The 15338-nt window shown below is 33.8% G+C and overlaps 1 protein-coding gene across 2 annotated transcripts in view; it reads right to left on the bottom strand.

The window, feature by feature from the left end:
* Nucleotides 1-15338, bottom strand: part of SOS2 (SOS Ras/Rho guanine nucleotide exchange factor 2) — a 98996-nt gene that overhangs the window by 17350 nt on the left and 66308 nt on the right. For both annotated transcript variants that reach the window (XM_037155598.2, XM_053670012.1), the window contains 4 exons: nucleotides 12218-12321; nucleotides 10413-10635; nucleotides 7408-7527; nucleotides 7090-7252 (listed from right to left, as the gene is read on the bottom strand). In XM_037155598.2, coding sequence (XP_037011493.2) covers nucleotides 7090-7252; nucleotides 7408-7527; nucleotides 10413-10635; nucleotides 12218-12321 — 610 coding nt within the window. The remainder of the gene's footprint in view (nucleotides 1-7089; nucleotides 7253-7407; nucleotides 7528-10412; nucleotides 10636-12217; nucleotides 12322-15338) is intronic.

Genomic DNA, 15338 nt, shown 5'->3' with positions numbered 1-15338 from the left:
TTTGAAAAAACAATTTCTAAATTAAGAGATAGTATTTCTTTCTGTACTTGCCTGAAATGATTTTTCTTCTGATGTGTATCAATATAAAACTTAAAAAACTAGTTTTTCTAATATAAGTCAAAGGATTAAGCAATAAAAAATTCTTTCTCAGGACCTCATTATTATTATTATTTTTTAATAATTAATTTTATTTAGTTATTTTTCAAGTACAGTTTTTTGTCTATTTTTCCCATCCCAGTCTCCCCTGCCCCCAGGACCTCATTATTTATAAATCCGATTAACCTAGAGTTTCAAGTTATAGCTTTAGGAAAGAAATATAATCCTTTAGTACTCAAATATTTTTCCATTAAAAAATCTTTTGAGGATAAGGCAAGGTTTTGGTAAGGAGGAGAAGGCTGTGGTAGGGAGAGAACTAAACAAAAATTAAATATGTCAAGCAGAATAATTTCTTTTATATTTTATTATTTTATTTTCTTATTAAAATTAATTACATTATTTTTAACCTGATAGCACACACACACAATGCAAACATTATACTTGTTGAGAGCCATTCAATGCATTCCTTTTTAACTTATTACAAATCGAAACAAAGAGGTGTCAGAGCTCCATCAAGAAAACCGTAAACTGGCCCTGGGCAGGTAGCTGAGTTGGTTAGAGTGTCATCACAGTATGCCAAGACTGTGGTGGGTTCGATAATCCAGTCGGGGCACATACAAGAAGCAACCAGTGAATGCATAAAAAAGTGGAATAACAAATTGATGTTTCTCTTTCTCTCCCTGCCTTCCTTCCTTTCTTTCTAAAATCAATAAATAAAATATTAAAAAAGAAAAAAATAAACCTTATTAAATAAATAAATAAATATCATACTCATGTCATGTCTGGGAAGACCCATTATAAAAATGTCAGCTCTTCACTAACTAATTTTGGAGAAGTGCAAGTCCTATCAAAATCCCAACTTTTAAAAAAATGAAACTTAAATTGATTTTAAAGTTTATATAGAAGAACAAAGGGTCAAGAGTAGTAACTCTTGATAAAGAGCAAGATTGGTGGGGACTTGCCCTACTATAGCAAGAAACAGTATAAAGTTATGGTACTTTAGACATGTGACACTTGTGCAAGAATAACATCAAAGAACCACAGTAAAGAAACAAGAAACAAGTCCACATATTTATGGACACTCAATTTATGACACAACTGGCACTATGTATCACTTGAGAAAGGATAAACTTGCAGGGCGTATGTGAGAGCAGCTGGCTAGACAGATGGAACAAGAATGGAATCAGACTCCCAGCAAACCCCATACTCAAAACTTATTTCCAGCTGGATTAAGAACTTACTTAATGTGAAAGACAAAACATTAAAATAATAGGAGAATCTGTTAAACAAGAAACCAAAAGGCATAAATTACAAAGGAAAAGATGAGTAAATCTGACTACATTACAAATTTTTGTTCATTAAACAATATCATAAAAAAGGGAAGTATCAATCTTGAAAAAGTTATTTACAACACACATAACCAACAAAGGACTAAAATCCAGTATATCAGAGAACATGTAGAGGTTCATAAAAAGGACAACAAAAAAAAAGTTATATAATTTCCACAAGAAGAAATACAAAAAAAAAACATTGAAAAATAGGTTTAAATTCATCAGGAATCAGGAAATTATAAACCAAAACCACAAGACTGGAAAAATTAGAAGAATTGAAAATAATAAGTGTTGGTGAAAATGTGAAACCACTTAAACTCATACATTTCTGGTAAAAGTGTAAACTGGTACAATTACTTGGGAAAACAATTTGGCAATATCTAGTAAAGCTGAAACTATTCACATCCTATCACCAGAAATTATACTTCTATATAAATAAATTAATTTGTGCATATAGAAGGTTTGTCCAGAGAAATTCCAGCCATTTTTAATATAAGGAGAATGGTTTGTGCAACATGGCTGTAACCCGGCAGTCAAGGAGAGTGGCCTGGAATGCGCATGCATGAACAATGACGACTTCACTGTACTAGTCAGTGGGGGAGGTAGAGGCCACTGAGTGAGCATGTGTACTGTGTAGGTGTCACATTCAAAATGACTGAGCGAGTAGGGCAACAAATCTGCATCAAATTTTGCGTTAAGCTGGAACATTCCTCCATGGAAACTATTTGGATGATTCAGAAAGGTTTTAGGGACAATACAATGAGTGCAGCACAAATAAAAGTATGGCACAAACACTTCAAAGATGGTTGAGAATCTGTTGCAAGTGATATACATTCTGGGAGGCCTGCAACAAGCACAGCACCTGAGAATACTGAACATATACAGCTGCAGTTAACAAAGATCTGTGACTGACAGCTCAAGAATTAGAAGCTGATCTGGGGATTCCAAAAACTACTGAGTCCCAGATTTTGATGCAGGATCTTAGCATGAAATGGGTTGTGGCAAAATTCATTTTGGGGCTTCAGCTACCAGAGCAGAAAAAATATTGTTATAGTTGCTAATGACTTGATTCACCTGCTACCAATGAACCAGACTTCCTACAAAAGATCATAACTGCAGATGAATTGTAGGTCTAGAGCTACAATCTGGAAACAAAGGCCCAGTTGTCCCAGTGGAAGTTTGGCTCTCCACACACAAAGAAGGCACAGCAAAGTCACAGCAAGATCAAGACCATGTTTGCTGTGTTTTTTGGCTGGGAAGGCGTTATACTTCATGGGTCACCCCTCCAGGACAAACAATAAGGAGTACTACCTCAAGTTCTTCATTGGTTGAAAGATACAACACAACAAAAATGGCCATAGCTACGGGCAACTGGTGATTAATAGCTTCATCACGACAATGCACCTGCTCATGTATCACATCTCATGCAGATTTGTTGGCAAAATACCAAATCACCCAGGACACTGAGCTCTTAGACAGTCTAGAATTTGGTGCCCTAAGATTTCTGGCTTTCCCCCAAACTGAAATCACCTTTGAAAGGGAACAAGCTTCAGACTGTCAGTGAGATTCAGAAAAATACAACAGGGCGGCTGATGGCAATTCCAACAAAAGATTCTACAGAGTGTTTTGAACAGCAGAAGAGATGGTGGGAAAACTGTGTGAGGTCCCAAGGTGCTTACTTCAAAGGGGACTGAGGTGTCATTGTCCTATGTACAATGTTTCTTGTATCTTCTTTAATAAATGCCTCTGTTTTTCCTATTGTGTGGCTGGATACTTTCTGGACATATGTGTACCAGATTATATGTAGAAAATGTTCATGGCCATATAGCTGATAATAACCCCACCGTGGAAATAATCCAAATGACCATTAACTAATGAATAAATAAGTAAATAAATTTTGGTAAATTTATTCTTATACTATGACACAGCTATGAAAAAGAGTAAGTTATAGCTAAAAGAAATGACACAGGAATTTTAGGAATATAATACTTAGTGAAAAGTCTTTAAAGGGTTAAATTTATATAAAATTAAGAAATATGCAAAATGAAATAATAATATGTTTGAAGATGTAAATTGTAAAACTATAGAAAAAAGTAAGAAAATGATAAGCATTAAATTCAGAATAGTAGTTGGCTCTGAAGAGGCAGGAAATGAAACTGAATTGGTAAAAGTTCATAAATTAGATGTCAGGTGTACAGGTGTGCTTTGTATTTTTATTCTTTATACCTTATACATATTTTCAGAAATATTGTTCTGTAAACAATATTTTAAGAAACTAAAGCTCAACCTTTCAAAATGAATATACTACAGAGTATTTCAAAATCAGAATTGAAATTGATGTATTACACAGATAATATTTGGCACTATTTGACTGTTGATATCTTTTTTAAACAAATGTCATATTTTGCTGTGTGTAATGCACTCCCACATATGAGCACCCATGTTTTTGGCCCAAACTTTCAGAGAAAAAAATCTTTCATTTTAACTTTTTAATTCAATTATTTATTTATTTATATTTAGAAACAAAACCAATTCTCATATTCCAGGGTATTATTTTGCATATGGATATTGTTATTGCTTTCTAGAGTTATACTTTTAATGCATAAGCATAAATAAAAGAATTAAAACATTTATATGGATGCTGAATTAGTACTCCCATGTATACTGTGCATCCTTATTTTTCCCTCAAAAATGTGGACAAAAATGTGTGAATTATAAATGGCAAAATACAGTACATTTGATTGAATATGCTATTACAGTTTTCCACATTTTTCCCTCTATGCCCCCCTTCACCCAGTAGAAGTTCATACAAATGAACAAAACAAAAACACCCAAGAAGAAAAATGCATAATGAAAGATGTTTATCCTCTACAGCCCTTAATCACAACCCACTGAAAGAACCAATGTTAAGAAAAGTATATGTTCCTCACTCTTCTCAATGCTCACGCAACTTATATGTTTAGTGTTTGTTCTTTTTCTTTTTAATCCTCACCCAAGGACATTTTTTTAGCTTTTAGAGAGAGAAACATTGATGTGAGAGAGAGAACACTGGTTTGTTGCCTTCCGTAAGTACTCTGACTAGGTATCAAACCTACAACCTAGGTATGTACCTTGGCCAGGAATCAAATCTGAAACCTTTTGGTTACAGGACAATGCTCCAACCAACGGAGCCACACTGACCAGAGATGTTTATTCTGTTTTGTTACATCAAAATGAAGTCATATTGTACTCATTATTCTGATGTATTTTAAAATAACTTTCCCCCTAAAAATATCACAAATATTCTTCCAAGACATACACACAGACCCTTACTCATTTTTTTCTATAGCTAAACAATAGTCTACATTATAGGTATAGAATAATATATTCAATTATTCTCTTATTGAACATACAGGATTTCTAGTTTTCTGTTACTACAACTAATGCTATAGAAATCACATGTTTGTACATTAACTTTATAGTTTGGCACTTTTATTTCTGAACCTAAGACTATATGTATTTTAATTTTAACATATATATCAGATCACTTTCCAGAAAGACTGTAAAAATTCACAATTATTTGCATGGCTGTGCCTCTAACATTGTTATCCTTCACTTAGACATACAAAAAGACTTTCTAGGTACAAAAGCAAAGGAAAAATTCATAAATGCAAAAGTTGATATATTTAATTAAATAAAAATGATAAAACATCCACATATAAAACCATTATATAAAAATATTTTAATTAAAAAACAGATAAAGACAAATAGACAGTGAAGAGTATTTGAGCAATATTTGTCCTAATGTTATTATCTTTAATACATAAAAAGTTGATAAAAATCAATGAAATGTAAACATCCAAATTTAAAAGAGATATAAAAAGATAAATTATAAAGAATAAATTAAAATGGCCAATAAACACATTGTAAAATATTCAACCTCACTACTCATTTTTAAAAACACAAGTTTTAAAAATGAGAAGGGTTTTTCTGGACAATGAAATCTGTAAATAAGTTTTTAATAAGGTAATACCGAGGGGAATTTATTATATCTTGCTAGAGAGCACTTTGATGATAGTATCAAAAGTCTTAAAATGTACAAATACTCTGACCCAGGTATTCTACCTCTAGAAATTTATTGTAGGGAAATAATCAAATTCTTACAAAGATTTCTGTATGTGGATGTTATGTTAAATTATTTATCACAGCAAAAAAAACCCTAAAACCCCCCCAAACAGAAATAGACTTCCAGCCAAGATGGAGGCACAGGTAGATATATTTTGCCCCCTTGCACAACAAAAAGAAGGGCAACAACAAATTTAAAAACAAAAAATAACCAGAACTGCCAGAAAAGTGAACTGTATGGAAGTCCAACAACCAAGGAGTTATAGAAGAAACATTCATTCAGACTGGTAGGAGGGGCTGAGACAGGCAGCCAGGGTGGAGAGGACACAGCAAGGCAGCAGCTGGAGGACAGGGTGGGCAAACTGACAGCTGGCAGACCTGGTGGTCCCACATTTGCATGAGGATAAACTGGGAGGAACAACTGGGAAACAAGACAGACCATAAAACCCACAGTTCTAGCATAGGGAAATAAAGTCTCAAAACCTCTGGCTGTAAAAACCTGTGGGGATTGTGGCAGAAGGAGAAACTCCCAGCTACACAGGAGAGTCTGTTGGAGAGACCCACATGGTCCTAGAATGTACACAAACTTACCCACCTGGGAATCAGCATGGAAGGGCCCAATTTGCTGTGGGTAGCAGGGGAAGTTACTGAAAGCTGGCAGAGAGCCGAGAAAGCAGCATGGTTTCTTCTCAGACCACTTCCCCACATCAGAGCCACAACGCAGTGAGTGGGTTGCCCCATACTGGTGAATATCTAAGGATCTGCCCCTTACAGGCACATGAAAACAAAGAAATATGGCCCAAATGAAAGAACAGATCAAAGCTCCAGAAAAAATACAACTAAGTGATGGAGAGATAGCCAACCTATCAGATGCACAGTTCAAAATACTGGTAATGAGGATGCTCACAGAAATGACTGAGTATGGTTGCAAAGTAGAGGAAGAAATGAAGGCTATGTGAAGTGAAATAAAGAAAAATATACAGGGAACCAACAGTGAAAGGAAGGAAACTGGGACTCAAATGAATGATTTGGAGTAGAAGGAAGAAATAAACATTCAACCAGAAGAGAACGAAAAGATAAAGAATTCGAAAAAGTGAGGAGAGGCTTAGGAACCTGTGGGACAACTTTAAACATTCCAACATCTGAATAATTGGGATGCCAGAAGGATAAGAGGAAGAACAAGAAATTAAAAACCTAGTTGAAAACATAATAAAGGAGAACTTCCCCAACCTGGCAAAGGAAATAGACTTCCATGAAGTCCAGGAAACACAGAGTCCCAAAGAAGTTGGACCCAAGGAACCTTACACCAAGACACATCATAATTACATTAAAGATGAGTGAATCAAAAGCAGCAAGAGAGAAGGAAACAGTAACCTACAAAGGAGTTCCCATAAGAGTATCAGCTGATTTCTCAAAAGAAACCTTACAGGCAAGAGGGGCTGGAAAGAAGTATTCCAAGTCATGAAAGGCAAAGATCTGCATCCGAGATTGCTCTACCCAGCAAAACTATCATTTAGAATGGAAGGGCAGATAATGAAATAATAAGCCTAAAACTTACCTCAAAGGTATGATCTAGTCTGTATACTGACACTGAATTTACCGCACTGACTATCTCCAATACACCATTGAAATTATTCAAATCTTGAAAAACTTGAAGAATTTCTATAATTCTACTTAGTACTGCCACCCGCTCCTCAAAATTTTCTGCTTCCACAATGCACCTAAAATAAAAATAAACAACGCATGGCTTAGAAAGCAATTTCTTTTTCTTCACCTTATGTAGAAAGGAAGAAATATATTTTCAGCAAAGATTTTAGCTCATATATGACTTAATATTATGATTATTGAGAATGAGACAGAGTAAGTAAAAACTTACTTTTCAAACCAGAGTGTAAGATTTGTAGTATGACGAATCATTTTTAATAAATTTGGAGAATTTATTTCTTTATCTTCTTTGGTCCATACACTCCCTACAAGTTCAGAGGGTTGAACTTTCCTGTGGAACCAAAAATCAATGCAATTTAACCTACAAAGGATTATTATCAAAGTTACTTATAAACTCTTAACAGTTTATAAGAAAAACACAATTAACCCAAAAGATAAATGGGAAAATATACGAGAGGTAATTCACAAGGGAAGAGACCCAAGCATAAAAAACAAAACCAAACAAACAAAAAACTTCATCTCTTACTCAGGGAAAAGAATGTTAAATCACCATTAAATCGCATTTTATTTCTGTTAGACTAACAAAAGTCTGATACCAAATGGGTAAATATGTGAAAAAAAAAAAACAAAAACCCCAAGAAATTTCAAACACTGATATACAACTAAAAATTGTTAACTACTTTGTAAAGCAATTGTCAATATCTAATATCTCATAATACTAAAGCTATACATACTAGACACCCAGGATTTCTATACCAAGATATATACTCTACATACAACAGAATATAAGAATACGTTTATAGGGCTGTTCCATGAAGCACTCTTTGCAAGAGTGAAAAGTCCCAATCAACCTAGAGGCTCATCATCAAGACACTAGAGAAATTATGGAGTATTCATACAGCTGAACACCACATAACAATTAAAATAAGCAAACTAGAGCTATATTTATCAACTTGAACAAGTGCCAGGAACAATTTCAGTAAAGAATAAGTTGTAGGTGATATATAAACAGTTTAAAATATGTAAAACAATGCTATATATATTACTTATGAATATTCACATGTATGTAAATTATAAAGACATACACAGGATTAGTAAATACCAAATACAAGATACTGGCATTGCTTGGGAGAAAGATGAGAAATGGGATTGGAGACAATTACACAAAGGATTTCAACTTTATTCATAATGCTTTTATTGTTCATGAGCCCTCATATATTGTTTCCTACCTTTTTTAGAATACCTGAAATATTTATGATAATTAAAACATCAAACAAAAGAGCAGATTAAATCATAAACAGTGAGTCAGGATAAATTGACCAGGGCATTGCCATCAATGTCCTACAGATTAGGTTATTAATTTTTTGAATGTTTTTAATCAGTAAATTTGAGTACAAATGGGTACTTGCTAACAGTTTTCAAAATAAATTGTCTTAAAGTAGTTCCATTATTTCACCAAGAATTTACAGTGGCAATGTTTTATATATGTTACCCATCTTCCATAATACAAGTTTAACAAAGGAATTTCCACATTCTAGGTATCATTTAACAAAGGTATTTCTATGTTCTAAAAGCAAGTCCACATAAAAGCTAAGTGCTTTTTTCTTTTTGATGTCCATTTTTTCTTTTTGATGTCCAATCATGAAGAAAAACATGATTCAGTACTATTTGCTTTGGTAGCTCAAGTAACAAGTTTTCATTCCTATCACAAATCCCACAGTATAAACAAAAACCAGCTGAACTCCAAATTACTTAAACTATATATAACATGACACTCTGAACAAGATGTTAATAACCTCTGACATGCATGCTAAATTCTGAAGCACAGCCAGAGCAGAGGCCTAATTCTAAAGAAGGCAAAGTTTTATAACTACTGCTAATGGAGCAGATGCCTTCTTACATTCTCCATTAGCCCTAAACTTTACATATTCTTACTTTTCTCTCTATAATATCTGCAAAAAAAAATTGGTTGCTAACCAGGATAACTTCTTGAAAGTATTGTATTTTAAAAGAGGTTTTTACACTTGATCTTAGCTAAAAGGCTGAGAAGTGATAAAAAAAGGTTTTTGATGGGATGGTAGTGGTAGGGTTTGGGGTTTGGGGTTTTGGGTTTTTGTCTTTGATGGGAGTAAAAGGTGGACATTGGGGATAGTGTTACCTATGTGGCCTATACTCTTCACAGGAACCTGGATTGTACATGAAAGATGAAAGCTTAAATTAGGAGGAAAGAGAGGATAGAAAGGGGCTATGCACAGGGAAAGGATAGTACTTTAAAAGAAGATGACAGAGGAAAAAGTTGATAAAGCAAGCAGAAAGGAGAGAAGACTGTTTTTAGGAATCAATGAGATGCCTGAATTAGTAACTTTGGAATAAGTATATTTGAAACGTTAAAAAGATTCAGAATATGACCATAAGAGGTGTCTATTTTAGAGTAGAGAATGACCTCAGAAGTGACAAAGCTATGAAACTAAATTGTTAGGTCGTGAAGGGTAATCTGCATGGACATAGGGCGATGGTAAGAATGATTAATATATAAAGACAGATGATAAGATACAGATTAAAATAAATAGCCAAGCACATTTCCAGTGACACTGATGAGAGAAAATGGTTTGAAGGTATGGTTCAGCATCATACTATTTCAGAAATAACTTTTCTTTAAAGTTAATATTGACTTCAAAAACCGAAAGTATTTGAGACTCCTTAAAAGATAAGAAATATTTATTCCTCTAACAATTCTGATATTCATTTGTCTAATAAGCCTAACCTAGTCAAGCTCCCAAGTTACATTTTGATTATGTAGAATTTGAAAAGAAAAAATAATAAAGCTTGTCTCATTCAACATTCTATCTACTTAGCTGCCAAGAGACTAGCATTCATGACTAACTTAGTTGAAATAATTCAATAATCTGAGAAAAGTAGTAGGAGTGGGAGCTCAGGGACTGCCTTGAAAGTGGCTGTTGTTCTATTGCATTAGTCTCACTGCCACTGCTCTTGTGAAGGATTGCTATTGCCAAATCTAGGCCTAAATAGCAATATGTTTTAAGACTTTCATCTGCAGAACAGACTAGTTAAAAACTGATATGAACTTTCTATCATACCCACAAGAATGGATGAGGTATTTTTAAGCACTCATGAATGATTTGCTAAATGTTCTGAAAACAGAGGTATGTTCAAGATTCCTGGAAACAGAACAGCATGTTATTGTTAATTGTGTACCTGTAGAGATCAGATTCCAAAAGTGTCAGCTGACGTGCAATTTCTATTGGATGAAGTGTCATGAGATCAAATGTTTCAAACTGTCCTGGTTTGCTGATATGCCATTCAATGGGTGGAGGTGGACTTTCAAAGGTAATATTATGGCTTATTCCATTTGCCTGAGCTTGTTTCTTCCTCCTGATGATCTTAGCAATGGACTCTACCCATTTCTTCATGGCTTTCCCTAGAAAAAGACACAACAAAAATGTCTTTTATTTGATAGATAACTGTAACTCTTTATATAATCTTTAACCTTTACCCAGCTTCAACAATGATCAACTCAATGGCCTTTTCATTTCATCTAACCACACTCGTGCCCTTCCTTCTATGTCTTTAGTCATTTCAAAACTAATCTAAAATATAACATTTCCTTTTTAAATATGTAGTTAAAGATTTAAAAAATTATACCATTACCACATATAAAAATTATAATAACTTCTTAATATCATCAAAGATTAGTACTCAAATTTTCCTGACTGGCTCATAAATATTTTCTTATAGTTGGTTTTTTTGTGATAGGATTTGAATGAGATCTACACATTGCACTAAGTTAATATGTCTCAAGTCTCCTTTAATCTCTCATTTTGCTTTTAATTTATTTTTTACTCTGTGATATTGCCCCAAGTCTGAATATTTCCAATTCTGTCCCTGTGGTGTCACTGCCATGTTTCTCTGTAACTGTATTTTCTCTAAATCAGACACAGAGACTTGATCTGATTCAGGATCAACTTCTGATATGAATACTTGCAAGAATATTTCTAAAGGAGGTAAATAATGTCCAGTTTCCTCTCTTTTTGTGATGTCACTAGGAGTTTAGAAATGGTAATATTCTGGTTCTAATACTCCTTGTTCACTTCTTAGGTGTCATACTTCTATAAAAAAACTTGCACAGTCAATTATTTGACTATACTGAATTATGTGCATAGAAAAAGCCTTTAGACATTAACTATTGACATTAGCATGATTTACTTGTTTTATTCTAATGTGTGTGTATAGTTTAGAAGCTTCTTAGATCACATTAACATTATTTTAATTAATTGAGTATTATAAACAATTTTAAAGTACACAAGAAAAAATGTATCTTAAACATTTCAAAATCGAAAGAAAGTAATCATATTCTCTATTTTAAGTAAAATTCCCCTTAAAGAACAAGTAGATGAATTAAGCTAGCCTTAATTTTAGTATTCTTAATTATGGCCTTATACTATCAGGAAAAAAAAGAAATGTTCTTAATTGAATAATATATATTTGATGACACATTTGTTTAAATGCTCATGGCCTAGAGTTTCATTTCATGGGCTATGTTCTGTAACTTCAGGTAGGAAACTCCTATCTTTCAGGTACCAAAAATGCACTAAAAACTTTCTTGAAAGAAGTAAACATTATTTTAAAAGCTGTTAACTATTCAAAATGAAAGAATAAGGTTAAGGAGAATAAAGAAACAGATAAAATTATATAAATATTTAATTAGTTGAAGGAATGGCAACACTAACATGAGATAAAATTGAAAGTCTTAAATTTCTTAAACAAGACTTTTGACTTTCTTTAAAAGAAAGGTTCTTTTAAAAAACTTGAAAAGGTAAGGTTCTAGGACTTCAGCTGACTCAAACATACAGCAGCTCCTTGGAGTGTATAAAAATCATTCCAAATGTTATTTCATTTTTTAAAAAATAAAAACCAGTTTAGCTTCTTAAATTAAAATCACATAAATTTAAAAATAAATTCATGTGCAACATAAGATTTAATCAAACCATTAAACAATATACCTCTTACACTTGAAATGAAGGATTCTAGACTTTCAAGCAACTCCAAATCTCTTTCAAAGTCATAGAAATGGTGTTCAACCCAGTGCCGAAATACATTTAAGATCCTGATAAAATGGGGGGAAAAACACATTTTGGTAAAAACTGAAGCATTCAATTACATTTCTTTTACTTCTCTAATACCATGGTGACAGTTTTATACCAGGTCTGTACAGAAAGTATCCAGATGTGCAATATGAAAAATAGACATTTACTGAAGATACACAGGACAATGATGCCTCAGTCGCCTTCAAAGCATGAACATCGGGACCTCACATAGTTCTCCCAGTGTCTCTTCCACTGTTCAAAATACTCTGTAAAATCCTCTGATGAAATCACCATCAGCTGCCCTACCATATTTCCCTGAATCTCATTGATGGTCTGAAATCTCTTCCCTTTCCTAGGTGATTTCAGTTTGGGGAAGAACCAGAAGTTGCAGGGTGCCAAATATGGGCTGTAGGGGGTCTGAGTCACCTGGGTGATTTGATGTTTCACAAAAAAACTCTGCTGGCCTTCCAGAATGTGGATCACTTTCAACAGATTCTTGACTATCTTTGAAACCACACTTTGTACCACACTTTTATTTGCACTGCACTCATTGCATCATTCTCTAAAGTCTTCTGAATCCAAATAGTTTCCACAGAGGAATGTTCCAGCTTAATGCAAAATCTGATAGATTCGTTGCTCTACTCATTAATTTTGAATGTGACAGCCACAGAGTACATAGGCTCACTCAATGGTGTCTACCACCTCCAACTGACTACTTCAGTGAAGTCATCACTGTTCACACATGCCCATTCCAGTCCATTCTCCTTGGCTGTCAGGTTACATCGACGTCATGCAAACTGTTCTTGTTATATTAACAATGGCTGCACTTCTGGACACACCTTATATACAAGGCCATTTATAACACTTAATACAAATACACTGTAATTTGTATTTAATTAATATCTTAAGTGCTTCAATGATATGAAGACAGAAAATCTCCAGAATGTTTATTATTTAAAAATTATACTTTAAAAAATTTATAAGCATAAAAACTATACTTATTTACCCATTTATGTTCTGGAAAAATACCTTTCCTTTATTGATATGTACAACATCCTCCCCCCATATTATACAAAAACTATTTTAAGTGTTTCTATTGAAAAGAATTTAAGCCCTGGCTGATGTAGCTCAGCGGATTGAGGACAGGCCTGAGAATCGGAGGATCACGGTTTGATTCCCAGTCAGGGCACATGCCTGGGTTGCAGGCTGGTTCCCAGCAGGGGACGCACGAGAGGCAACCATACATTGATAGTTCTCTCCCTCTCTCCTTCCCTTCCCCTCTAAAGATAGATAAGTAAAATCTAAAAAAAAAAAAGAATTTAATATATCAATTTTTACATATTTTTCATATAAGATGGAAAATCAACTAAGATTTATTGTATTCGGTTCTAAATTCAAGTGCTATCATTAAATTTCTATATAATTGGCAGGTATATCCATATTCTCTTATTTTATTTCAAAAGAGAAAAATATTTCAGAAAGTGCTATTTTATTCTGCAGTACCACAAATATATTACTGATAACCTTCCAAGTAGAGATTTAATCAATCCATACAAATATAACATTCCACTCTCCACCAGAGACTTATACTGTAAATTAATTAGATTAGCATTTTCCTTAATTATTTTAGTAAGTGACTATTTCTACTTTTTATTGAACTTAGTAGTAATGGCACTGGTTAATACAAGTATACAGGTTTCCGGTGTACAGTTCTATAATACATCATCTGTACACTGTACTGTGCCTTCGCCACCCCAAGTTAAGTCTCCTTCCACCACCATCTATCTGCTCCATACCCTCTTCTACCTCCCCTTACCCCGCCTTCCCTCTGGTAATCAATATATTGCTGTCTATGTCTATGAGGTTTTTCTTTTTTCTCAATCCCTTTACCTTTTCCACCCCAGTTCCACAACTCACTCCTCTCTGACAGCCTCTCAGCTGTCAGTCTGTTCCCTATTTACAAAATTGTTTCTATTTTATTTGTTAGTTTATTTTGTTAATTAGGTTCCACATATGAGTGTAATCATATGGAACATATCGTTCTCTGACTGGCTTATTTCACTTAGTATAATGTTCTCCAGGTCCATCCATGCTGTTGCAAAGAGTAGGATTTCCTTCTTCTTTAGTGCCAAGTATTATTCCACAGCTGTTTTATCCACTCACCTACTGATGGGCAGGCACTTGGGCTGCTTCCAAATATTGGCTACTGTAAATAATATTGCAATGAACTTAGGGGTGCTTATGTTCTTTTGAATTAGTGTTTTGAGTTTCTTCAGATATATATTTCTAGAAGTAGAATTGCTGAGTCATAAGGCAGTTCCATTTTTAATTTTTTGAAGTAACTCCACTCTGCTTTCCACAGTGCTTGCACCAGTCTGCATTCCCACCAACAGTGCACAAAGGTTCCTTTTTCTTTTCATCCTCACCAGCACTTGTTTTTTCAAGGTTAGCTTTCTTCCCCCCACTAACAGACAATAATTTTTCTCAAAGAATATAAAAGTTTTTTAAATTCCAAATCTTTCCATGCTATTGGAACTAAAAGCACCTTAGTTATTGAGTGCTTGGTTAGCTCTGTGCCTTAGAGAATATTTCAAGATAAGTAAAAAAACTCAAAAAGTATAAGACTTGAATAGATTCTTCACAAAGTAAGTATAAATAGCCAATGAGAGACAATAAAAAGTTCTCAACATCATTAGTCATCAGAAAAATAACAAATTAAAACCAAAGAGAGATACCACTACACCCCACTAATGTGGCTGAGGAATAACGGCTGACATCATTAAATGTTGATGAGAATGTCAACTGCAACTCTCATCCATTGCTGATGAGAGCATAATGTAGTACGATCACTTTAGGAAAAGATTTTGCAGCTTCTTTTAAAATTAAATATACACCTATTTTATAACCCTACCATTCTACTTTAAGTTATTTACCCAAAGTACTATATGAAAAAATATATTCACAAAACAACTTGTAAAATAAAGTTCATAGCAGTTATATTCATAATAATCAAAAGCTAAAAAGAACCCAGGTGTTT

The sequence above is a fragment of the Artibeus jamaicensis genome, unplaced genomic scaffold (genome assembly GCF_021234435.1).
Source record: "Artibeus jamaicensis isolate MK-2021 breed Jamaican fruit bat unplaced genomic scaffold, CSHL_Jam_final contig_548, whole genome shotgun sequence".
Taxonomy (NCBI): domain Eukaryota; kingdom Metazoa; phylum Chordata; class Mammalia; order Chiroptera; family Phyllostomidae; genus Artibeus; species Artibeus jamaicensis.
This window is presented reverse-complemented; position numbering and strand designations above follow the sequence as displayed.